The 27,206-nt window shown below is 38.9% G+C and overlaps 1 protein-coding gene across 1 annotated transcript in view; it reads left to right on the top strand.

Annotated features, from left to right (window-relative positions):
• The window catches only part of ADGRD1 (adhesion G protein-coupled receptor D1), a 488,370-nt gene that overhangs the window by 413,591 nt on the left and 47,573 nt on the right, over positions 1-27,206 (top strand). The window contains exon 19 of the mRNA XM_044685394.1: positions 799-865. Within this exon, the coding sequence (XP_044541329.1) occupies positions 799-865 (67 nt within the window). The remainder of the gene's footprint in view (positions 1-798; positions 866-27,206) is intronic.

Raw genomic sequence — 27,206 nt, 5'->3', positions numbered from 1 at the left:
TCTTCTTCTTCTTCTTCTTCTTCTTCTTCCTAGAACGTTTTTTGTTTGTTTTGGTTTTTTTAAAGTGAGTCCACTAGCAGTGAGGTGGGGTCACAACTTGAGGTGCCACTTTTGAGAAATCATTGTTTCTAGGGTTTCTGACAAAGGTCTCCAATCCCTACAATACCCTGTCCTAATACTGTTCTGGGAATAAGGTTTTCAAAGCCAAACAAGTATAATAAATATAGAATTTAGTACAAAAAACAAATCACACCTGAGGGGTAATCCTGCTCCATCTCCCTCCCCCTCTCTCTCTTCTCTCTCTCTCTCTCCCTCTCTTGCTGATGGACAGAGATATCCAGCTCAGATTCTCATTGATAAGGGCTGCTCAGCATCTATATTGAATGAATAAATAAACAATATTTTTGGGAATATTCTGTAAATGAACAGCTGGTTACAGATGCCATCATTCTTGCTTTTGCCTGCTTGTGGCTCGTAGCTATGAAAAGTCTCTGGCTTAGTTCCCTCTTCTCATTTCCCTCTCCTCCCCTTCCCTCTCCCCCCACATCCTCCCCACCATCCACCTTGAGCAGGTTGTCTCATCCTGGTCCTCCCTCTCAATCATTCTTTAGGTTTTGACGGTCTCCAGAAGGAAGACAAGAGTGCCATCAATTTTGCAATGTCTCTAGCTACACAATTGAACATCCATGCAAGAGAACTTCACTGGCTTGCTAATTAACTGCGCCACTAATTGAATGACCTTGTTCTCCAATTTGCAGCCCAGGGCTAGAGAGTAATTTCTCTGTTCTCTTCCTGCAGTTGCTGGTTGTCCTTGGGGAATGGAGCCATCTGGGCCTTTGTGGCCCCAGCCCTGTTTGTCATCATGGTACGTGATTTCCAGTTGGGGGTATATGACAGTGACAGCATTTTTCTTTCTTAAGATTAAGCTTTTCTGATACTGCTTGGTTTCTTACAAGTTGTTTCCAGATTTAAACCGTTCCCTCAACCCCTTTAAAATCCTCTTTCAGAGGCAGTTAGGTGACTCCATAGATAGAGAGCCAGGCTTGGAGATGGAAGGTCCTGGGTTCAGATGTGACCTCAGATACTTCCTAGCTTTGTGACACTTAACCCTAATTGCCTGGTCTTTACCATTTTTCTGCCTTGGAACCAATACTTAGTATTGCTTCTAAGGCAGAAAGTAAGGGTTTAAAAAAAAAACCACCACCAAACCTTTTTCATAATAGAGTAAAACAGTTAAGCAAAAACAGCTGATGCAGGGATAGGATTAATGAGTATAAGCCACCTCCAGCACCCCTGGTCCCCCCTGATCTGGATCAGGAGGAAGGAAACAAGTTTCATCATCTCTTCTCCAAGCCTGAGAGTGGTCTTGACATTTAATCATAGTCTACTTGCTTTGGGTGCTGTTTTCATTTACATTATTATAGGCGTTTGGGGAGAAGCAGCAAAGCATAGATAGCCAGCCAGCCTTGAAGCTAAGAAGTCTGGGCTTGAAGTCCTGCCTCTGACGTGTTTCAGCTGTGTGACCCTGGGCAAGTGACTTAGCTTCCCAGCACCCCAATCCACCTTCTGACGCTGTGGATTACACATCAGTTACTGATGTGCACTGGTAGAAAAGTCTGCGTATGGGGAATTCCTTGGGGAGGTAGTTAAATATTATAGTGGGTCTAGTTTCTGGAAGACAAGTTATATTCTGGACTCTGACATTTACTAGTTGTGTGACCCTGGGCAAGTCATTTAACCTCAGTTTGCCGAAGTTTCCTAGAGATAATATTTCCCTTACAGGGTTTTTGTAAGTACCAAATAAGACAATATTTGTAAAAAAAATTTAGCACAGTGCTTTAGAAATATTCATTGTCACCAACCATACTATTGACATTTACATATCTGGACCCTTTCCCCCAGCCTTGAAAAAAATAATTTCTAAATTATATACCTTTTTCTTGCTTACTTTACTGTATACATCAACTCTTAGTCATACAAGTTATCACAACTTTGAATTTCTCACATAAACAAACAAACAAACCCTGCTTTCTGTCTTAGAATCAATACTTTGTATTGGTTCTGATGCAGAAGACTAGTAAGGACTAGGCAATGGGGGTTAAGTGACTTGCCCAAGGTCACACAACATCTGAGGTCAGATTTGAACTCAGGACTTCCCATATCTGGGTCTGGCTCTCAATCCACTAAGCCACCTGGATGCCACCATTTCTCTTATTTCTCACTACTTTGATACTATCATATCTTGTTATGTTGCTATATCACAATATTTACCTCTAATCAACAGGCACAGAGTGACTAAATTTTAGAGATGACCAAACTGAGTTTCAGAGAAGTTCAGTAGCTAGCCCGGTCACACAGTTAATTGGGGTTGAGCCAGAGCTCAGCCCTCTGACAAAAAGACAATTGCCAATCCTTGAAGCATCCCGACTTTGGTCAGAGAGGAGCTCACACAATGAGTCCAGGTTTGCAGTGAGCAAATTCAACTATACCTCCTAATATCACTGTTGGTAAGAATAGAGATAAGGTGGAAGAATTGGATTCTAGGCAGGGCTTGGATTTGGGAAGACATAGTTCAGATCCTGTCTCTTTCTTGCTATACAACCATGGCAAGTCAATTTTTTGGATCCTTGGTTTTCTTATCTGTAGAAATGGAGACAATTCTATCTGGTGTGCCTGCCTCTCTCATGAGCCTCAAGGGGGAGAATGTTTGTAAAGTGGTTTACAAACTTTAAAGCATTATATAAATATTACCTGTTTTCATTAAAGTCCTGAGTTTTAGATGCAGCCTAGTTGGTACTCTCTCCATCATAGGTACTCCAAAGATCTCCTTTCAGAGATTAGACTATAGTAGGTGACTAATCAATCAATCAAGAGGCATTTATAAAGCTTCACTCATATGTGCTTGAGCTATGAAGGGAAAAATCAGGCTCTACCTTCAAAGAACTTTTATCTTTATTGAGGGAGATGTTAAATATCTCTGTAGGTATGTGCAAGATACATTCAGAAGTAGCTAGAAGATAGAAGGTAAGCTTAAAGGAGAAGACATAAGCAGGGGAGCAGGAGCAGGGAGGAGTTAGGGAAGGGAGAGCAAAGGAAGTCATGGATTCTAAGTCGTTTTGTACAAAGCACTCCACTTGGCATTGGCCAAATGCAAGGCTTAATTAAGACCCAGTACTTGCCTCAAGGTGCTTACAGTCTGGAAAGGAAATAATGTACTAACACACAGCACTATAAAATGCAACATTCCATGATGAATACAATGAGGAGAGCAAAGCATAGTACAGTGTGAGGGAGGTAAGTAATTATTTTGGGATGGGAAAGAATTTGAGCAAGTCTTCCTAGAAAAGATAAACTTAACAAAGGAGCTTCAAAGACTGGATAGAAGAAATTCAACCAACAAAGAAGAACCTCCCTCTCTTCATTCCTGTGTAGGGAAAAGCTTGAGCATAAGCATGTAGGTTGGAGATACCAGGAGAATTTCCAGTTTGGCATCAGCATAGCATACATAATTGGGATCAACAAGATAAACTGAACAATAAAAGATTCATTAAATTAAATTGAAGTGGGACAGGATAAACCAAGAAATACATCTTGGCTGATTCTAGGGTCAATCTCTCTCTCTCTCTCTCTCTCTCTCTCTCTCTCTCTCTCTCTCTCTCTCTCTCTCTCCACCTCGCTCCATCTCTCCCTTTGTCTGTCTTTCTGTCTCTCCTTCTCCCTCTCTCTCCTCTCTCTCTGTCTCTCCTTCTCTGTCTCTGTCTCTGTCTCTGTCTTGTCTCTGTCTCTCTCTGTCTCTGTCTCTGTCTCTCTCTGTCTCTCTCTCTCTCTCCCCCCTCCTTCTCTCTCCTCTTCTTAATGTAACCTTATATATTTCTAGGCCCCAGCTTTATTTTACTTGTCTTTTCCCAGAAATGTTCATTTATGAATTGAGCCTAGTCAGTGGGGTACTATCTAGGTATTCACTCTAACTATTCATCAACCTCTAAAGTGAATATTGTGTGTGAACTTGGGTTGCTTTTAAGCATTTTCTTCTTTTTAAGCATCTCAAACTGCCATAGCCAAGTATCAAGTGCTTCCTTCCAGGCCCCCTGTGACCAGAAGACTCTGTCCCAGCCAGTGCTGACATTCAAAGGCTAGGATTAGAGAACATGAAAAGCCTTCCCTGACATATCACATGCTGCTTGCTCAGCAAATGCATTGAAACCAACTCTTTGATATACTATGCATGGGTCAAGACCCCAGAAGGATGTTTATAGCCCCATCCAGGGCCTAATTGTGCTGCTGGTGGATATGCCCTTTGACAAGTAACCTTCCAACTGGATTAAGCCAGTCTAACTGGCCAGGACTCCTGTTCTGCCCATGATTAAGGGGACACCTACCAAAGACGCTTCTATCTTTAATTTTCAAATTCCATTGCCTCAAGAATCCCTCTATTTAAACCATACATTGCCAGCTGTCTGTGATCATAACCATAAATAATTCTTACAGTACTGATATTAAATCAAACTTTTGAATTTTGCCAAATCAAAGTTGAATAGATCTTTAAAAAAATTAATGGAAGTTTGGAGCCAGATATATTTCAGAAAATTCAGGAATAAGATAAAACCCTTCCTCTCTAAAGAGTGCATTCCTTTTCCCTTTACCCTCACCCCAAATTTGCTCCCCAAATATTAATTTGGAAGGTAATCTGCCTTTTGTTCAGACCTGGGTGCCACTGAATATGGAACCGACCTATGCAGTTTAATTAGAAATTTAAGCAGAGCAGAAGATGTTTAAACACTTGATTTAGCCTTTCTTAATTACAATGCTACTCAAATTCTCTTGCAGCCACAGAGAGGTGCAGCCATGATCCTCCTTGGCTGATGGATTTCCAGGAAAGCAAGAAAAATATGTTCTAGGTTGATTTTTGTCTCTGCACCCCCACCATCTAATTAATATAGGATCCTGCACTTATTAGGTATTTCATAAGTAATGGTTCGATTGAACTGAATTAACTTAAGATTTTAGTTTAGAGTTGGATGATCTGGGTTCAAAGCCCATTTTTTTCCACTCACTACATGACCAAATCTGGGCAATAATTATAGTTCACATTTATATCTATGAGGCTTAGTGGATAGAGCACTTGGTTTGGAATTAGGAAGACTCATCTTCATAAGTTAAAAATCCAACTTCAGATACTTACTGGCCATGAAATGCTGGACAGGTCATGTTACCCTGTTTACCTCAAATTCCTCATCAGTAAAATGAATTGGAGAAGGAAATGGCAAACTACTCCAGTATTTTTGCTATTAAAACTCCAAATAGGGTCATGAAGAGTCCAACTTGACTGAAAACCATGAACAACAGCAACAATATAATACATTAAAGTTTATATTATGTACAAAATACACTAAGTATCTCATTTGATTCTCAAAAAATGCTGGAAGAAAGGTGCCTTTATTGAGCATATTTTACAAAAGGGGAAAGAGAGGTCCAGATATTAATTGAGTTCCCCAAGGCAACATAGTTGGTAAGCATCTAAGGTAGCATTTGAAATTCTGTTTTGCTGACTCCAAGTCCAGAATTTTATCCTCCATGTCACCATTTTTTCCCTTTCATGGCAAAATGAAAAGTTGAACTAAATGACTTCTAAGGTCTTTTCTAGTTCTAAATCTATGTACCTAGATTTAAGTATTTGATTTATAGTCAGAGAACTCAGGTTCAAATTATAGATCTGCCATTTATGCCCTGTAGTTACCTAAGTCACCCAGGGCAAGTCATTTGACCTATATAACTTTTGTTCTCCCCATATATAAAAAGAGGGGGTTGGATTATATATAACAAACTCTTCTGCTTTGTATAGAAAGCCCCTTACAACATGGTCCCAGCCTGTCTTTCCAGCCTCATTTTGTATTTTCTCCCTCCTTCACTCTGTGGTCCAGCCAGACTGGCCTTCTCGCTATTCCTAACACCCATCACTCCATTTCTTATTTCCCTACTTTTGTACTGGTTGTCCCCAGTATGCTCCCCCTCCTCCCCTTCATCTTTTAGAATCCCTTCTTTCCTTCCAGCTCAGTTCAAATAACATGGTCCATAAGAGAAGCCTTTCCTGATCCCCTCCCACCTGCCTCCCAGCTGCTAGTGCCATCCCCATCCAATTACCTTCTGTTGATTTTGAATAGATTCAACACATATTTATATGTGCTTATAGTATCTCTCCCATCTCCCCTCCTTTGTAAAAAGTAAGGTCTGTGAGAAGCAAAGACTTATTCATTCTTATTTTTGTACCAAAGGTGCCTAGCCAAGTGACTGGCGTAGAGTGAGTAATTAATAAATGCTTATTTTGATCAACTAAATGAAAGGAAAATCTGGTGCCAGAATTGTATTTCTTTGATCCTGCCTTAAATAGTTGATATGGAAGCAGAAGACATAATTGGCTAATTTTATGAAAGTCAAATACATTTATAAATGTATGTGTAACTCATATATGTATATATATTTACATATGAGGCCAAAGTTCTGGCCTCAGACTCTTACTAGCTATGTGACCCTGGGCAAGTCACTTCATCCTATTTGCCTCAGTTTCCTAATCTATAAAATGAACTGGAGAAAGAAATGGCAAACAACTTCAGGATCTTTGCCAAGAAAACTCCAAATGGGGTCACCAAGCATCCGAAACAATTGAATAAAAACAGTGTTATCAGCAAATCAATAATGTATATCATATGTGTATATATATTTTTCTATATGAAGACTAAAATCTATATACACATATGTCTTTATATATCTCTTTAAGAACTTATATGCCCATAAATATGTAGAAATGTACACTCATGTTTATATGTCTATGCATGTTTATATGTATATATGCATTCACATACATGTATATACCATGACATTTTTTCAGATATCTGGACCTAAAAATTCATCTCCTCTGGAAGCCTAGAAGTAAATTATTTTTTTCTCAGTTTGGAGCTCTCAAATATGAGGACCACTCTTGCCTCTTCTAGGCTTATGGGGTCCCTTACAAAGGCTAAATTGAGTGTGTCTTTCAACTATAATCATTTTATCTCTCTGAAAGAAAATATCAGGTTTGTGCCTTAGTTATAGTGAGATGAATGAGTTCTCACCCTTTCATTAGACCCACCAGTTGGCTATCAGGGCATTCTGGCCCCATCTCTTAGATGATTTTAGGAGTTAATAAGGATTAGCACCAAGGATAGCTCCTACAAGGTACTTCTGTGAGGTCTTGTCTCTGTTACTTGAAATGAGGGAATATTTAGTGAATTGTATGGAAGAAGAATGGCTGAACGAATGGTTGTAACAGATTTCAAAATTTTCAAAAGGATTTTTTTTGATACAAGGCACCTTGCTGGTGGTCCTAGAGACATGGCATCTAGATAGAGTGCTGAACTTCGAGAGAGTAAACTCTGAGTTGGAATCTTCCAAGCTCAACTTCTCTCAATATCAGATTCCTCATCTATAAAATGAAAATATTAATAGTACTTTTGTCACAAGTTTTTTTGTGAGGATCATGTAAGATAATGTATACAAAGGGCTTTGCAAACGTTAAGGGTCTATAAGTTAGCTGTTATTATTATAATGGCTAACACTTATATGGGACTTTGTTTACATTATTTTATTATGATTATCATGGGCATCTAGGTGGCACAGTGGATAGAATGCCAGACCTGGAGTCAGGAAAATTCCTCTTTAAATCTGGACTCAGATGTCAACTAACTGTGTGACCCCAGGCAAGTCACTTAATCCTGTTTGCCTCAGTTTCCTCATATGTCAAATGAGCAGGAGAAGGAAATTGCAAACCACTCTAGTATCTTTGCCAAGAAAACCCCAAACTCGGGTCACCAAGAATCAGACATGATTAAAACGACTCGACAACAACAATTTTCATTAGGATTGCTTTTTCATATATTACTATTATATAGCAGTGAGGAGTTTCTAAACTCTCTTAGTCATGGAAATCTTGATACTTGGACTATATTGACAGGTCCCTAAAAGTCTATTTCTATAATGACCTGAAGGTATGGAATGCCCACCAGGTAAAAGAATTTTGGGAAAAATTTTCCCTAAATAGAGAAAATTAAGTATATTTTCTTACCCAAAACATCACGTACACTGTTTTTAATACATGTAAAATTTCTTATTTAATATTTTAGATGGACAAATGTCATTAGCATTTGATGAGCTCCCAGAACCACCCTTAGCATTCTTTGGAATCCTGGGAAGTTGTAAGAGGCTGAGGGTCTTGAAATCATGACTCATGAAGATCAATTGAATAATACTAAATTACTGACATTTCTGTGGTTCTTTAAGATTTCAAATCAATCCATCAATCAGTATTTACTAGAGATTTACTATGTGTCAGGCACAGTGCTAGGCACTGGGGATCAAAGGCAAAAGTGAAATAGTCCTTGTCTTCAAGAATTTACATTCTAAGAGGGAGACAGAATGAGCATAAATAGGTCCATGTGAAGACTAAAAACTGGACCTATGATTTCACTATACAAGGGATTTCTGTTGAGAAAACTACCAAGGCAGATTTCCTACTGTTCACCATCTTAGAGTCTTTGATTCCTTTGAATTATAAGATCTTTGAGAGCAGAGACTGTGACTGTATTTCTTTTTTTATTAATTGTACCCCTAGCACTTAGGACAGTGTTTGGCACATAGTAGGCACTTAATAAATAAATGTTTATTAGATTATAGTCTAAAATATAATTTTTTCTGATGCAATAAACTTTGATTTTATTAAGTGCTTCCTTTGTGCCAGGCATTATGCTAAGCTCTGGGGATAAAGAAGTGGCAAAAAATAATACCTGCCCTCAAGGAACTTACCATGTAATGGGGGAAACAGTATGCAAAAATAAAGACATATGAAGCTGAAGTTTAAATAATCGGCAATATATCAAGCCATAATTTATAGCTTTTACCAATTACCTAAATACAAATTTAAATGAAAATTTAGCAGTGGGCTCAGTATGAAGTGGGTTTAATATGTATCTGTTAAATAAAACTAAATAACTTACTATTAAATATATATGAAATTAGTAAATACTTATTAAACAACTCGAGAGGATCAGGAGAGGTATCACATAGAAGGTGATAGCTGAACCTGAAGGAAGCTAAGGAATCCATAGTTACATTTAACATCCACTAGGTACCTCATGTACCTTTTACAGAAGAACTGGCCCTAGCTTAATGTGGAAGTAGAAATAATCATGTAAGTATTGCCATTTTTACAGATGAGAAAATTGAAACTCAGAGAAACTAAATACATTTTTCCAGTATCACACAGTCAGAAGCAGGCCTGAAATCCAGGTCTTTCTGATTCCAATTCCAACACTATTTCCCCTATTAATGTTGAACTGGGGATGTTTAACTCAAAGAAAAAAAAAAGACTTGAGGAACATGAAAGCAGGCTTATAAGTATTTTAAGAATTGTCCTATGGAAGAAGAATTAGATACATTTTGCTCATTCCCAAAGAAGAGCCCTGGAAACAAACTGAAATTTTGGGATTCTGTGAACATAGAATAGTATTGGAGCTGTGGCCTTGAATGAGCTGGCAAGGTCAGTGTGGAGGAAGAAGGTCGGAAGACCAAGGATGGACCCAGGTCTGGGAAAGCTACTGATGGTCTCTAACTCCTTCCTCAAAATCATGAGGTGATCAGGGAACACTAAAAGCAGAATAGATGTGGCAAGTGTCAGGAGATGATTCACAGAGATAGTTCGTGGCCACTAGATATATCCATGGCAAAGTGGAGAGTGGTTTTCCATCACCCTCCGCTTTGTGTTTACAGATGGAAAGAAGGGTTCACATGGGAAAAGAAATGCTTTTCTCTTTGACCATTGCATCTGATTCTTGGATAACAAACCCTTGGGGTCAGATCTAGTCAGAAGGAGCTTGTATCATCTCAGCCTCTATAATCATGTATCTGACATTGATATGATACTTTTAGTATTTGCAAAATATTTTGCTGCTCATTACTACATTTCAGTTCTTCAAAAACAAAACAAAACAAAATCACAAAATCCAGTGTTTACTATCCTTTCAGTTTACCCATGAGAAGAATGAGGTTCAGAGATATTAGACTTGACCTGGGAGATAGTGTGGAATTATGGAAAGGATATTGACTCGAGGGTCAGGGAATCTGGGTTCCAATTCCATCACTGATATATAACTACCCATATTCATCTTGGAGAAACTACCTTATTGCCTTGGGTCTCATTTTCCTCAATTGTAAAATAAGGAGGCTGGACTAAATGGCATCTGGAATCCCTTCCAGGCCATCTCCATGCAATTCCATCTGCATTTGGACCATCATCTCCATCTTCTTATTTTTCCATTTTGTGTTAAAACCTTACCTTCCATCTTAGAATTGATATTAGGTATCAGTTCCAAAGCAGAAGGACAGTAATGGACAGGCAATTGGGGTTAAGTGCCTTGCTCAGGGTCATATAGCTAGGAAACGTCTGAGGTCAGATTTGAACCCAGAACCTCCTGTCTCTAGGCTTGGTTCTCTATACATTGAAGCACTTAGCTGCCCCTCCACATCCTTCTCACTGGAAAATTAAGACTCTTCTTGTCTCCCCTGCCCCAACCACCCCATTTTGATAAGGCATGTTTGGACTCTCGGTGATCATGAAATTTTCTGGCCATCTATTCCCTGCTACTCCTTTCCCCTGTTTTCTAGAACTTCTTTCTATATCATCTTACTCAAAAAAGAATAGAAACTCTTTGAGAATGAGGATGAATTTGCTTGCTCATTTATATCTCCAGAACCTCCATTAGTATTTCTTGTGCTTAGCTAATGCCTGCCTTGTGTAAATGCTTCATAAAGGTTGAATCCACTCTTGGACAGCAAGAAAAAGAAACTAATTCAGACTATTCACTGGAAGACAAATACTGAAGCTAGAGCTTAAATACTCTGGCCACATAATGAGATCAGAGGACTCTTTAGAAAAGACTCAGGTCTTGGGAAAGATTGAAGGCAAAAGGAAAATGAGATGCAGAGGCTGAAATGGATCCATAGTGTTGTGGAAACAGCAAATATGAATTATGACAGACTTTGAGAGATAGTGGAGGATAGAAGGGACCGGTGTGCTATGGTGCAAGAGGTCATGAAGAGTTGGACATGATTGATTAAAAAATCCTAACTTTCTGGATATGATTCAGAGTCAGATTTGGGATTTGAAAACAGGACTTTCTATTCCTAGTCTAGCACCCTCTCCACTATTACATCTAGATAAAAAAAAACACCTTTTTTCTCCTCCTGGCCAGAGAGGGATAGAATATCAATTAAGTGGCTTCTACTGCATCTGCCTTCCCAAACAGAGTAGGGAATTCTGAATGGCACTGATGGAGCTCACATCTATTTTGTTCATGTCCTCTGATATTCCCCATGGTTTCCAAAGACTGCAAATCCCTCTTTTAAGCAGGCCATTTCAAGGGCAGAGGAATGGATAGAAAAGGATTTTGTTCTTTGAGTCCCCATCCATCGCATGACTAAACAGCTCTGAGCCCATTCCCTGCCTGGGCTCACATTCACTCCATGGGTAGCTCTTTGTCCTGGAGCTGTTCTCATCCAGGGCAGTTAGTGCTCATCTCCCATTGGGATGCTCTGGGAATCATTTGCAATAGCTTTACTAACCCAACCTTTTAAAGGATTACAAAGGATTGGATGAAATGTGTCTTTCACTCCCTTCCTTCCTTTGGGGACCTAGCATAATTATTCACCTCACCAGCTCCAGCTTAGAAAATTTTCCAAAAGAGGAACTAGTCGACTTTAATAATTTAACTTTGCTGTCCAACACACTAAGGGGTTGGGGGGAAAATTAAAAGAGAAAAAAAAGGACAAATGGTAAAATTGGGAAATAATCCAATTTTTTAGGGCAACATTGCTGACTAAGCCTCTGCTATCTTACTGCTGACTTGAGTGCTATTAGATTCTAGTTTGGGAACAAAACCACCCTTTGCCAAGGAATTTTTTTAAGGAAATTTGAATTTTCCTCCCTCTATGATTTTGGTGTTTAGTACAGGCAGGACCAGCCCCTTTAGGTGCTGACTTGTGGTTTTTGTTGAAAGACCAAGTAGCCTTTCTTCCACTTGGCACAGTGCTTAAAGTTCCACCATTAGAGTTTTGTTGTGTCCTATCAGTCAATAGGAAGGATTCCCTAAGGGAAAAAAAGGGACCCTAATGGAGTAACAGAAGGAAATGAAAATGGATTAGAGCATCTTAGATTTAGGGTGGCTGAAAGGTACCTTAGAGGTCAAGCCTCTTCATTTTCATATGTGAGAAATATGAAATTTCAGGAGATATGAAATGATTTGGCCAAGGATAGTAAGTTGGCAAGAGTCAGAGGTCAGATTCAAACTAGGTCTGTGGTGCCATGTTGTATGTTCTACTAAAAAGAACTGGAGAGCTCCCCAAAACAAAACTGGTGACATTTAAATTTTAGGCAATATAATGCTTCATAGCCTGAATCAAAACACAGGCAGGACCTGAGGCAATCTGGGACAGTTTTAGACAGGAGTATGACTGGTGGTGTGCTGATAAATATTTAGCATCTCTCTGGATAAAAAAAAATGTATACAAGAGCCCTTTTAAAGTGTTAAATGCATTAAAAGCCACACACTTAGGTATTATTAACATTTGCATCACTTTCTTGAGTCTAGACAATTAACAAAACAATATAACAAGCCCTAATTTATAGTGTTTGTTGACTTCCAAAGTGTAAATGCTCATAGTGGAAATTTAACAATTGGCTCCCTTGAAATATTTTGAGCTGGCTCTAGGACATTCCTAGGTATGGCTCTATCTATCCTAAGTCCCTCCTCCATTCATTTCCCTATTTACACTTCTTCCTGTGGTTTCAGAGATAATAAAAAAATTCTTCTATACCTCTGTAATGCATAATCTGGTACTATGAACATAGTAGGCGAAAGTTTTTTTTTTTAAAGTCTTTAGAGGCAAATAGAGAAGTCAACTAGGTTGCCCAATGGATAAAGCACTGGGCTTTGGAGTCTTTGTGAGTTTGACATTTGCTATATGTTTGACTTAACTCAATTGACCTCAGTTTCTTTATCTATAAAATGAGCTAAAAAAGGAGTAACAAACCACCATTGTATCTTCACCAAGAAAAACTCAAATGGGGATCACAAAGAGTTGGATATAATTGAACAACCACCAAAGAGAAGGCATTTTCCCATAGTTTAGTTTATCATCTTGGATAAGACAAAAGGACCAAAAGGTTGGAATGCAGTGGGAGATACTTCTGTGTATACAGATAATGCAAATCTGGCTAATAATTTGGATGTGACAATGTCAGGATACCCCCAAAAGATCTTGCCAGACTAGAATGTCTGGCTGAATTGAAGATTAAATTTAAGCAAGAAAGATGTAAATCTGCATTTGGGTTAAACAAATATTGACTTCCAGAAAGACCTAGGTTAGAAAACTGCCTCTGAAACTAGCTGTGTGCCCAACCCTGGGAAAATAACTAAACTTCTATGAACCTCAGTTTCCTCAGCTATAAAATGGGGCTAATAATAAAACCTATATTGTGAGGCTCAAATGAGGTAATGTTTATAAAGGACTTGGCAAGTCTTAAGGTTTATAGGTATAAATTGCATTATGTAAATGTCTAGTATCTTAACCTCTCCATATAGCTCTACCCATATGTATATGCATACTATGTACATATGTATGTGTAAATGCACACACACACACACACACACACATATATATATATAAACATACATATATACATATATTGACTTCACAAACACAAGATTGAGACCAAGGTTCAAATCCTACCACTGGCATTTACTACCTCTGTGATCTTGGGCAGGTCACTAAGGTGCCTTTTAAACTTAGTTTTATCTCATTTGTAATATGAAGAGAATGCTGAGATAACTGGATGGCTTAGTGGATAGAGAGCTGAACCTGAAATCAGAAAGACTTGAGTTCAAATCTGGACTTAGATACTACTAGCTATATGACCCTGGCAAGTCACTTAAATTCAGTTTCCTCATCTGTTAAAACGGGGATCACAATAGCATCTGCCTTCCAGGGCTGTTGTGAAGACTAAATGAGACAATAATAATAATATGCTTAGCCCAGTGACTGGTGTACACTAAGTGCTTTAAAAATATTATTATTACTATGGAATAAAGTACCTTCCAGATATAATTTAGAAAATCTGAACACTCTACTCTATCTAGTCAGTTTGAGTTGACTCCAGCACATCCTTGGAAGGGAGGTTAAATGAAACTAGCTAAGTATCCTGCTTACCCTCCTTTTCTTCATGTTTCTGTTTTTTAATGTTTTTTGGTCATATTCCATTCTTCATGACACCATTTGGGGTTTTCTTGGCAAAAACATTAGAGTGGTTTGCCATTTCCTTCTCCAGCTCATTTTACATATGAGGAAACTGAGGCAAGCAGGGTGAGGTGACTTAACCAGGGTCACTCAGTTCGCTATTTCCTTCTCCAGTTAATTTTACAGGTGAGGAAACCGAGGCAAACAGGATGAAGTGACTTGCCAAGGATCACACAGATAGTACGAGTCTGAGGCTGGATGACTCCAGACTCAGCTCTCTATCCATGTCTATAATGTCTATCCTAAAATATGCAGAAATGTAGGAAAATAATTGTCCCCTCCTCCACTAATCAGGATGATTTTCTCTATTGAAGTCTCCATGCGAGTCCTGAAGCACCCAGCTCTAAAAGCATAAAAAGCTCTCTTATTGTAGTCCACACACTCCAGAAAGAAAGAGGTCACAAAGAGATTCATCAGGACTTTGCCCTGTCATCAGCCATCTGCTGCCTCGTTCTCTTTTTGCCATGTGTAAAGGAAAATGAAAGAATAACACAAACATCTGTATTTCCTTTGTAATGGGGAACAGTGGAGGCAGGGAACAGATTGCTGGAGGATTGATCCAACCAGGGAGGATTACTGACACTCTGATGATGCTACCTAATTAGGTGAATTTCCTTAGACATGAATGCTACAATCTATAGACTGGATCTATAAGGATATGGATGGTTTTCCCCACTTTCACCCCAAGTGTTAGTATTGTTCCCCCTCTCTGAAATTAAGCTGGATTTTCTTTGCATTTATTTTGCATTCGCTTCTTTGTTTTCATGTTGTTTTCTTCCGAAGAGCGTAAGCTCCTTGAGAGCAGGGAATATTTTAATTTCATACTTGTATCCCCTGTGCTTGGGCCGCTCAGTTGGTTCAGTGGGTAGAGTGTGGGGTCTGGAGTTCCAGAAAAACTCATCTTCCTGAATTCATATCTGATCTCAGCCACTTATTTGCTGACCCTAGGCAAGTCATTTAACTTTGCTTTAGTTTCCTCATTTGTGAAATGAGCTGGAGAAGAAAATGGTAAACCACTCCAGTATCTTTGCCAAGAAAACCCCAAAGGGGGTCAAAAAGAGTTGGACATGACTGAAAAACAACTGAACAAAATGACAAAATCATGTGTGCTCAGTATAGTTCTAGAATAGTGTAGATGCTAAGTAAATGACTCTTAAATTGAATTAAAGTAATCTGGTACAAAAGGGCAGAAAATGACATCAGATCTAAATCCAATATTTTGTAACTTCCACCTGATAGTTCTTGTTCTGCCCTCTGGGGCCAAGCAGAAAACATCCCAAAGGAAAATCAATTAACTGTCAGTTAATTCATTTTTAAGAAAGGAATTGGAAGAAAGGGATACCCATGCTAAGATCTGTCCTAAGATTCAAAAGGATTGGACATGATGCAGTGGTTAGAGTGCTGGACCTGGAGTCAGGAAGACTTACCTCCCTGAATTCAAATCTGGCCATGGGCATTTTCTAGCTGTGTGACCCTGGACAAATCATTTAACCCTGTTGGCCTCAGTTTCCTCATCTGTAAAATGAGCTGGACAAGGAAATGACAAATCACTCCAGCATCTCTGCCAAGAAAATCTTAAATCAGGTCACAAAGTTGGATATGATTCAAACAACTGAATAGCAACAGATATTGTATTTTATTTTTATTTCTTTTGTTAAACATTTCCAATGATATTTTAATCTAGTTAGTGTTGCTCTCAGTGAATTTGACACCTATGGTAAAGCAGCTGACATGAATTTGGATTAAGGAAAAAAATATGGGTTCAAATCCTGCCTCAGATACTTAGCAATATCTGACCACAGAACAAACTAATTTACCTTTGAGCCTCACATGTCTCACCTATAAAATGGGGGGCCATTTTACCAGGTTTTCATGTAACTTCAATGAGATAGTGTGTCCCAAAGATTTTGCTGACCTAAAAGTCATATATAATTGTCATTCCATAGAAGAATTAGGAATTGCATTCATGACTTCTGACCACAAATCTGATGATCTTTCCACATCTAAAAGGGTAAAATAGTGTTTTCCTTTAGTTTGTTGCTTCACCTTCCTATTGGTATTATTATTTTTTTTTAATTTTAAACCCTTAACTTCTGTGTATTGACTTATAGGTGGAAGAGTGGTAAGGGTAGGCAATGGGGGTCAAGTGACTTGCCCAGAGTCACACAGCTGGGAAGTGTCTGAGGCCGGATTTGAACCTAGGACCTCCTGTCTCTAGGCCTGGCTCTCAGTCCACTGAGCTACCCAGCTGCTCCCCCTATTGGTATTATTTTAAAATCATCTTTTCTTTTTGTTTTTAGTCTGAACTGTATCTTCTTCTTCCCCTCCCCAACAATTCTCCATCAAGACTAATATACCTTAGAATCCATTTATTCAATAAAGAGGTTGTTATCTTGGAAGGGAGCACAAAGCTGAGAGTTATGAATATTCTGTTTTGGGGCTCGGTGCAGCCTGATTAAAAAAAGGAGAGATCACCCATATAGACACTTCCAGTCAGTTTTCATGTGGGATGAATAGGAATGTAATAAACCTTACCATAAGATATTTGCCAGAAAAACAGCAACAGGAATTATGAAGTCACAGATTACCTTGTCAAATTTCTCAGATGCTGATGGCTACCAAACAATGATCCCAATCATTTCTGTGCAAGGCAAAGAGCACATGGTTGAGTGAGTCAGGTTGGGAGAGGAGGAGGAGGAAATTAGTCAAGGAAGAGAAGATATTGTCATTCCAGACCATCTCTTAGCTTCTTACTTTAATTATTCTTGTTGACTCAGTTAATCTCTGTTGTTTCTATGCTGCTACAGGGCAACAAGTGCTGTCAATACCCTCCAAATTTAGGCTCTGATGTGAACTTATCACCTTATTTAGAACTCTTTTTGGAAGGAACCTCAGAGCCATTCTGTCTAACCCATATCTGAACAAGAATTCCATATGAGAGGAGGCAACAAAGAATTAGAGTACAAGTTCATTTGCAAAACATTTCAGAGGAGGATGACAAGATTCTGAATGATTATTTCAGAGTATTGACAAGTAATTAGGGTTAAAATGAAATTGCAGAGAACTTGAAGAGAGATTCCTTAAAGTCATTTGTCTAGAGATCATTTGTAGAAGAAACCAGAAGGGGGCAGCTAGGGGGCTGAGTAGAAAGATAGCCAGACCTGGAGACAAGAGGTCCTAAATTCAAATCTGGTCCCAAATAACCCCTAGCTGGGTGACCCTGGGCAAGTCACTTAATCCCAATTGCCTGGCCCTTACCACTTTTCTGTCTCAGAATCAATACTTAGTATTGATTCTGAGACAGAAAGTAAGGGTTTAAAAAAAGAAGAAACCAGAATGACAGATAAGAATTGAAACCAATATGCCAGCATTTTCCTAGTGATTATTGTGTCAGGGAGTAAAGAAAACCCAAAAGGTCCCTTTTACAGAGGGACTTGTCTGCATGGAGATAATGAGATGAGTTCATAAGGATTCTAACATGGCTCATGGGGTGTTCAGGGAGGACTAGCATCTCTGGTGTGAAGGCTTGCAGGGCTGCTCATTCACCTTTGGTGTCTACCTATCACCTAAGGCACCTGTGACTTCAAGAGATAGTAGCATGGGCAGTGGCCATACCCTGTTAAAACCTTCAAACAGGCTGGCTAAACCAAGTAAGTAGAGGATAACTGAATGGCCTCAAATACCTCAGTGGGTTAGGGGGAGATCTACTTCAAGCATTTAAGACATTCCCTGTTGGAACGGGTAGATGAGAATAATTGTTCCAGTAGCCAAGACATTCCCTGTTGGAATGGGTAGATGAAAATAATTTGTTCCATTGGCCATGAAAGTGGCTGAAGCAAACACTCTGGAACACTTAGAGATTGGCCAGACATTGAAGATGCCAAGTTCATCCGCTGCAGCCTGGGCCATCACCAGTCACCCTAACTTTTGTCTTGCCACTGGACTTGGATGACTCTGGAAGAGAGAGTAAGACTGGCTGGACTTTGTGCAATTCTGTTGACTTAAATCCAATTGACAAAGAAGTTGAGACATTGTCATTATGTCTTGATATTAAGTCAAGAATCATGATGTTACTGGTCCTCTTTAAAAATGAAGGATGAGCAACAACACCTGAACAAGAATTCCATATAACAGTAGTCGTAGTAATAGTAATAGTAATAATAATAACAATATTAATAATAATAGATTACCTTCCTCATCTTGGAAATAGTTACTTCTCTTTGGGGCTCTCCAACCTTATACCTCTTCTGATTGTCTAGACCATCATCAAATTAGTACAAAACTTCTTTGAAATTGGGCTCCCTGGAACACATATAGCTTGCTTCTCCCCCTCTCCCCCCCCAAGCTACAGATGCAGTTCTATTTGCTTACCAAGGCCAGTCCTCTCTGGATGAAAACAGACAAACAGAAAAAATGATGGATGGAGGAACCCTGGAGGCTGAGGACAATTAGGAAACAGATTCCTTGTGAAAAGGTTAAAAAATAATTTTTGATGAGATAAGCTATCTTACAAAAAAAGATAAGACTCCTAACCAGCCTGAACAAAATAGATTGGTCATAAGTGTTTCACTTTATTAATGTTCTGGCTTAGAAGAGAGGAAAGTATGTGTGGTTCCATTATCCCCTGAAATGTGATTGCAATCCCTAACTTGTTTCACCAGTGATGTTTTCTGACATCAGGCAGAAGGACTTCGTCAACAGTTTCAGTGAGAGCATCCCAAATCAATGAAACTCTGATTACATTCTCAAGGTTATGCACGTCACCTCTCTGGAACCATTGCAAATTAAGAGTTTAATACAGGGAGGCTTTATGACTTGAGAGCTTGAGAAACATCTCAAATGACCCAGAATCTAGTCAAGGAAATAAACATGGATGCAAAGAGGGTCAGGGATAGGCTTCTCTACTTTTCCTTCTTTAAATTATTTCCTTCGCTGAAATCCCCAATTGGTTTCAAGGCTGCCGTTGTCTCTCAGCATAATTACACAGAGATGTGGAATGGGTGGCTACATTTAGCTATGCCTTGTTCCCTAATGCCATAGCAAATTTCTGCAGTTGAACAAGGCTGGAGGGGGAAGGGGGCTTCTCATGTGAAATAAAATGAGAAAAGACTGAGTTTAAGGAACGTGCACAATATGATGAGAAATAGATTCAAGAATGAATTCTAACATCGTGTATTGTAAACAGTTCAACCCTATTGAAATACTTCATTCCAATTTTTAAAAACAGGGACTGAAAGGCAATTAAGGGTGCATGGTTCTTTATTAATCACTTGTAAGCTTTTTTCTTAATGTTTGCAAAACAGTTTATAGTAATTTATTATGAGTTAATGCCTTAGTAAAACCTTTCTCCCAAGTCTGTTCTAATCATCCTTTTTCTTTCTTTCTTTCTTTTTTTTTTCAATAGCAGAGGCAGAGTAGCAGAGAAATAAAGTATGCTGCTCAGGGACACATAGAATTTTAGGAAGCAGGGATTACAACCCCTAACATTAATATAAAATTGTGGAGTTTGGATGTGTTAATTCCAGAGGCTTAACTAGGGTAGAACCTTTGGAATGTGGTCCTAGAATGGGAAATTTGAAGCGTGCCAATAGGACACCTATAAGTATATATCAGTTTCTGCCCACCCAGGCCCCTTTAACAGCATGGAAAATCCATGTTTTCTCTGGGTAGACTTCTTCCTTGTTAGGATGAATATTGGAGTGGTTGGAGGGGAAAGAGGATGTGCCATGCTCACTCTAGGTACAGATTCCCCCCCCCTTAGTTTTTTGACTAAATAAACTGGGGAATTAAAAGTCTTAAATAAATAGAATATTAATTAATAAATCAAGTATTAGGTGGCTTTTGTATGCCAGGCACTGTTAGGCACTGGAGATAGAAAGGCAAAAACAAAGGAGAGGACACTCTAAGAGAGAAAAATACAAATATGTTGAAATATACAATATATACAAAAATACAATATACAAAATATACAAAACACTTATAAAACTATAAACAAGACATACATAAAGTAGATGCAAGTTAACTGTAGAGAAGATGTCTTTAGGAGACCAGAAAAGGACTGATGTAGAAGGAGGCTCTTGAAATAATTCTCAAAGAAAATGAGATATTTCAAGAGTCTGAGGAAAGGAGGGAGAACATACTAGGCATGATGAACAATAATCGTGATGACAACAGAGAGAGAAGATGGCAAGCAGAATGTTGGATGTGATTAATAACAATAAGGTCACTGTCTCTGGACCACAGAATATACAGAGAGGGAGGAGGAAGGGAATAAGCATTTATTAAGTATCTACTGCATGCCAGGCATCAGGCTGAGCACTTTACAATGATCCTATTTTTTTTTTTTTTTGGAGAGGGTTAATGTGTAGGAAGACTGGAAAGATAGGAATTTGCCAACCTATAAAAAGCTTTAAATGCCAAACCAAGGATTATATTTTCTCCTGGATGAATATGGAGTCACCAACATTTACTGAGCAGGAGAATGACATGGTTAGACTGTTGCATTTGAAAAACACCTTGAAAGCTATGTGGAGGAGATGCTGCGGATTCCCTAATAATAATTAATAACTAATATTTAGGCAGTACTTTGTATGTGTTAGGCACTGTGCTAAGCATGTTATGATTATTATCTCATTTGATTCACAACAACTCTAGTTGGTAGAAACTATTATTATTCCTATTTTGGAAACTGAGGCACACAGAGGTCAAATGACTTGCCCAGGGTCACATAGTAAGTGCCTGAGGTCAGATTTGAATTCATGCCTTTCTGACTCCAGACCTGGTGATTTCTTCAGTGAACCACCTAGTTGTCACTTATTCCTTTTCATTGACTCGCTGCAGGGAGTGTACTGGAGCTAGCTGAGACTGGCTCTTGAATTCAGTTAAATTTTCAGTGTGAGTATTTGGAACTGAGAAATTAGAAATGAACAAATTCTACAAATCAGGACTTAATTTATTGTCTTGTTTATCATCTAGATTTAATAGAGTGATGGAGAAAATGTTAATAATGTTAATAACTTAAAAGTGTGTCCTTTTTTTAGGGGGAGACCTGATTATTAAACATTTACCTGCATACCCTAACAGCCTGCTGCCTTCAACTCTGTCCCTTCCTGGTTCTTAGAATCAAGAACAAAATATCACCTTGCACTGTGGAATTTGCTCCAAGTGTACAGCTTTTTCCCAGAAGGAAAAAAAAAAGATAGAAAATCTCTCTTCTTCCTATTATTTTCTTTTCCATTTAATCCAAGTAGTCTGACAAGCAGCCTTCCTTTTGATTGTCCAGCTTCGAATGGGGAAAGCTTCTTCCTTCCCTTTGCCACCAGTGGCTCCAGAGAGGGTGTCGAGAAGCCCTTTGTTCCTGCCATGAATGTCGATCGTTTCCCGAGTTCTTTTCATTTTATAGATGTTTCTGCTGGGGCCAACATCAAAGGCCCTCAGATGCCTTCTGCAGAGCAGAGATCAGCTAAACGTTTTTCTCTGAATTTCTGCTCTCTGAGTCAGTGGAAGGCTAGTAAAGACACCAATGTACTGGAGAAGGATGAGCCATGGGGGGCTTGGATTTAAATGCCTGGATGCTTCTTTTTTCAAACCTACATGCACCCTGAAGCCCATAAAACTGGGGACTCCTTGAAGGAAAAGATGGTCTCTTTGCCCCCAGCCTCAGCCCCATAACCAGCTGCTATCATTAGTAAATAGGGCAAAGGAGTAAGGATAAACCTTCTATTCAGTTGAAGGAATGGGAAACCATAAAGTCACTGCTGGAGAAATTACGATGTATAGAAGTCTTGGTCAGGAGGAGGATAGAGAAGAAGGAAGTCATGCATCTGATAAATTCAACTAATTATTCTTGCTAACTTGGTGCTGAAACTCAGTTATATTTAAGCCTACATAGGGTTATTAATCGTATTTTACAGTCATATCTCACTCTTTGTGCCTCTACTTGGGATTTTCTTGGCAAAGACCACGAGGTTGTTCCTTCTCCAATTCATTTTACAGATGAGGAAACTGAGGCAAACAGGGTGAAGGGACTTGCTCAGGGTCTCACAGCTAGTTTTCCATTTCCTTCTCCAGCTCATTTTACAGATGAGGAAACTGAGTTAAACAGAGTGAAGGGACTTGCCCAGAGTCACACAGATAGTGTCTAAGGCCTGATTTGAACTTGACTTCAGTCCTGGAACTCCATCCACTGCACCACATACCTGCCCCTCTACTTAGTACCAGTCTAAATTTCTTTGCCCTTGGGCAATGTCTCTATTTCCATACCCTAGTCATGCCTCTGCTTAGTGTTTGGATGGTTAACATATGCTTAAAAAGCTAAACTGAATTGAGTTGGCATGAAAGGCGAATTGTTCATTTCCTCCCAATGTTGTCTAAAAGGCACATACATATTACAAAAAGCATGAGACAGAATTATTCAGGACTCAAGAATTTGCTCTTCTTTTTTTTAATTTATTTTAAACCCTTAACTTCTGTGTATTGATTTATAGGTGGAAGATTGGTAAGGTTGGGCAATGGGGGTCAAGTGACTTGCCCAGGGTCACACAGCTGGGAAGTGTCTGAGGCCGGGTTTGAACCCAGGACCTCCCGTCTCTAGGCCTGACTCTCAATCCACTGAGCTACCCAGCTGCCCGCTGCTCTTCTTTTAACATGCCTATTTTCATATCCTTTACCTCCTTGGTTTTATTTTTATAAATTGATATCTTGATATATATTTTATACATAATATATACATATATTACATATTCATAAATTGATGAATTTTATATTCCTTCCTTTCCATGACATTAAAACAGATGACCACAAAGCAAAGATGACTATTGTCCATTTTGAGGTCAGCAGAGAAAGAGGCAAATTATAAAGAGGCAAAAGAAATGCACTATTTGTAGTGAATATCAATTCTCAGGGACTGTAGGACTTCATCTCCTCTCTGGGGTGTTGAAAATAGTACTTTACAGGATCACAGAGGCTTCCCTATATGGGGACACACTTTTTTATCTTAAGGAAGGATATCCACATAGTATCTGTGGCATAGTAGAAAGACCTCTGCATTTGGAGTCAGAAGATTTGAGTTCAAATCCTGTCGTTTCTTCTTTTCTGTGTAATTTTAATGGAACACAATATTTCCAGGTTCTTTCCCCCTATTAGAGAACAGGATAATGAGGAGTGTGAGCTGAAGGAGCACCTCTTTGGCACTGGTGCCGTCTACAAGCTGAGGATTCAAAGACTTCCACACATGCATGTATAAATTCTACCTGGGGAATAGACAATGTAGGAAGATATATTTGATATGTTGTGCTCTTAAGTAGGGATAGTTTATTAATAAGGGGCATGGTTCAGGGAAAGCTTCACTGAGGAGACAGCATCCAAGCTGGATCTTGAAGAAAAAGAAGATTGCAGGAGAAATAAGACAGAGAGTATACTGATCATCTGAGATGTACTTGTATGAAAATGCATGGAAGTAGTCAATAAGAATGTGTCTGGAACACAGAATTCATGAAGGGAAGCAGAAGAAATGAAGTTAGAGCTTGATTGGGGAGGTCCTTAAATCCCAGGCTGAGGCACTTTCCTTTAATCCCAGTTGTGATGGTGAGCCACTGATGGTTATTGAGCAAGGGAGTTACATGATCGGTGCTGTGTCTTAGAAATATCATTTTAGTAGTTCTGTGAAAAAGTAAAAGGAAAAAAGAAAAGAATGGAGTCAGGGAAATCAGATAGGAGGCTATTGGAATAGTCCAGATAAAATATGATGTGGGTTTGAATTAGGGCTGTCGTTATGTGAAAGGAGAAGGGGTTCTAGAGATGAATGATGTATTGCATATAGGTTAGATGTAACTTGTTGACTGACTGAATTATTTTTTAAATTAAAATATTTTCTTTCAGTCTTAGTAACAACTCTAAGATAGAAGAGGAGGGGCTAGGCAAATGGGTTAAGTGACTTGCCCAGGGTCACATAGATAGGAAATGACTGAGGCTAGATTTGAACCCAGGTCGGGTGCTCTATCTACTGTGCCACCTAGCTGCCCCTGATTAATTGAGTTATGAAGGACGAAAGAAATGGAAGAAGACTCAAGGATGACTGGGAGGATTGCTGTGCTCTCACTGAAATAGGGAAAGTTGCAGGAAGGTACTGAATGTCACAACGACCCTCTGAGGTTCATGTTGTTTATTATTTCCATTTTGCAGTTGAGAAAACTGAGGCTGAGAAAGCACAAATGATTTGTTTATTGTGTCCAGGAATAAAGAACATCTTGTGATTGTCAGTATATTCTTGCCGTTATTTCTAGGGCTGTTCTAAATGCCAGATTTTAGGGGAAATGTTGAAAGCTGGTGAGTGTCAAGAGGAAAGTGACCAGGGCAGCTGGGTGGCTCAGTGGATAGAGAATCAAGCCTACATATGGGATGTCCTGGGTTCAAATTAGGTCTCAGACACTTAGCTGTGTGATTCTGGGCAAGTCACAACGCTCTTTGCCTAGCTCTTACTGCTCTGCTACCTTGGAACCAATACATAGTATTGATTCTAAGATGAAAGTTAAGGGTTTGAAAAAAGAGGAAAGTGATCCAGATGGAGAAGGATTTTGATTAAGACCTTGTCACATGAAGATCAGTCAAAAGAACTGAAGGTGTTTAAAATGGAGAAGAGATTCCTGAAGGGGCCAAGGGCAGACATGAGTGCTATATGAAAGGCTGTCATGTAAATAGGAGGATCATGAACCCAAGTCATAGGTTTAGAGTTAAAAGGGACCTAAGAGGCTACTGAGATCAATATCATTTTACAGATGGGGAAACTGAGACCCAATGAAGTTAAGTGATTTACACAGGATCACACTCTAAGAGTATGAGATACATGTCAAATTAATGTCTTCCAGACACTAAGATGAGTACTCTATCCACTTCAGCTCTTACTGCTTAGACCCAGAAGGGGACTCCTTGGAAGGTCAATAGGTTGGAGCAATAGGTGGAAGTTGCCCACAGTCAGATTTCTCTTTAATGTTAGGGAAAAAAAAACCCTCAAACGTTCCAAAATGTGGAAAGAAAGAAAAAAAGGAAGGAAGGAGGGAAGAAAGTAACAAAGGAAGAAAGAAAACAAAAAAGAAAGAAAAGGAAGAAGGAAAGAAAAAAACAGAAAGGAAGGAAGGAAGGAAAGAAAAAGAAAAAAGAAAAAAGGGCCATCTTGTTACTTGTGAATGGAGGAATTAAGAACTTCCCATTTGTGGTTAGTTGTTTCCTTCCTCTTCTTTAAAATCTGAGTTAAAATTCCATTTTCTGCAAGAAGTCTTTCCCATAATATTAATCCCTTTCTCCTGAGATTATCTCCAATTTGCTCTGTAGACATACATAAAGAAAGAAATAGAGATGTGGAGATGGAGATGTATATAAATGTTATAGACATAGATGATATAGATATAAATATTTTAATATAGTTGTTTGCATGTCGTCTCCTCTTTTGAACTTCAGGCTCCTTGAGGACAAGAATGTTTTCTTTCCCCTTTCTTTATGTCTTCATCCCTTGAAGGGTGCATGGTATATAGTAGGCATATAGTAGTGCTAATTGACTTGACTTGCTTGAGTATTAGAGTTTAAGGTTGAAGGGGTTTGGGGCAGCTCAGTGGATTGAGAGCCAAACTTAGAGATAGGAGGTAGTGAGTTCAAATGTGGCCTTAGACACTTTATACCTATGTGACCCTGGGCAAGTTCCTTAACCCCCATTGCCAAAGGGATTGAAAATTGTGGAGCTATAGCTAGGTCCAATATGTACATGCATTTTTTTTCTACCCTGGGGCCAGTGGTCACTGATGCCAAAAAGGATGAAAACCAACACAAAATTACCTAAGGATTTCATTCCTTCCAGTTCCTCCAACTGGGAGAAGGGCTACAGTTCCTATGATCTGTCTGTAGGATACACATGAATATCATGGGAATTGAGAAGTTTGTGGAAAATATCTGCTTATTTTCTTTCTGTAGATGCTGAAGGTGACTTGACATTCACTAACACTGACAGCAGTAAGTTCAAATAATAATAGCTAGCATTTAAGGCTTCGCACATTATCTCATTTTATTTTTGCAATAACCCTGGGATGCAGATGCTACAACTATTATCCAATTTTTATAGATGAAGAAATTGAAGCAGTCAGTGATCAAGTGTCTTGCCTAAGGACATAGTTTTTAAGGCAATTCTTGAACTCAAATTTTCCCAATTCCAGGTCTAACACTTTGTCCACTGAACCATATAGCTAAGTTATCATGAGAGAGAGAGAGAGAGAGAGAAAAAAATGAAACTTACACACACACACACACACACACACACACACACACAGAGGTCATATTTTCAATATATCACAAATCTGATTCATAGAAACCATTTTTTTTTTAAATACCTTACACTCTGGGAAACTGGAAGTCATCAAAAAGTCAAATCCTCCTCCTGGGTAGATTTTCCCATAAGTTAGAGAAAATATTTTCCTGGTCTTTTAAGAGCAGTGGGTGTGGAGGTACTGACATATCAGGGAGAGATCAAAGACTCAGACATACCTCCTGGTGAACTACATGAGAATAACAACTAGAGTCTGGGAACCTGAGTCAAAGCAAAGAGCCTTTCTTTAGAAATGTCTTTTACTTTCCCCATCTAGTTTTAAAATATATCTTTGCCTTTTTTCTTTCATTTTTCCTTTCCTTCCTTCCTTCCTTCCTTCCTTCCTTCCTTCCTTCCTTCCTTCCTTCCTTCCTTCCTTCCTTCTTTCTTTCTTTCTTTCTTTCTTTCTTTCTTTCTTTCTTTCTTTCTTTCTTTCTTTCTTTCTTTCTTTCTTTCTTTCTTTCTTTCTTTCTTTCTT

Source organism: Gracilinanus agilis, chromosome 1 (genome assembly GCF_016433145.1).
Source record: "Gracilinanus agilis isolate LMUSP501 chromosome 1, AgileGrace, whole genome shotgun sequence".
In the NCBI taxonomy this organism is placed as follows: Eukaryota; Metazoa; Chordata; class Mammalia; order Didelphimorphia; family Didelphidae; genus Gracilinanus; species Gracilinanus agilis.
The sequence above is the reverse complement of the archived record's forward strand: the minus strand, read 5'-3'. Positions and strand labels throughout refer to the sequence as shown.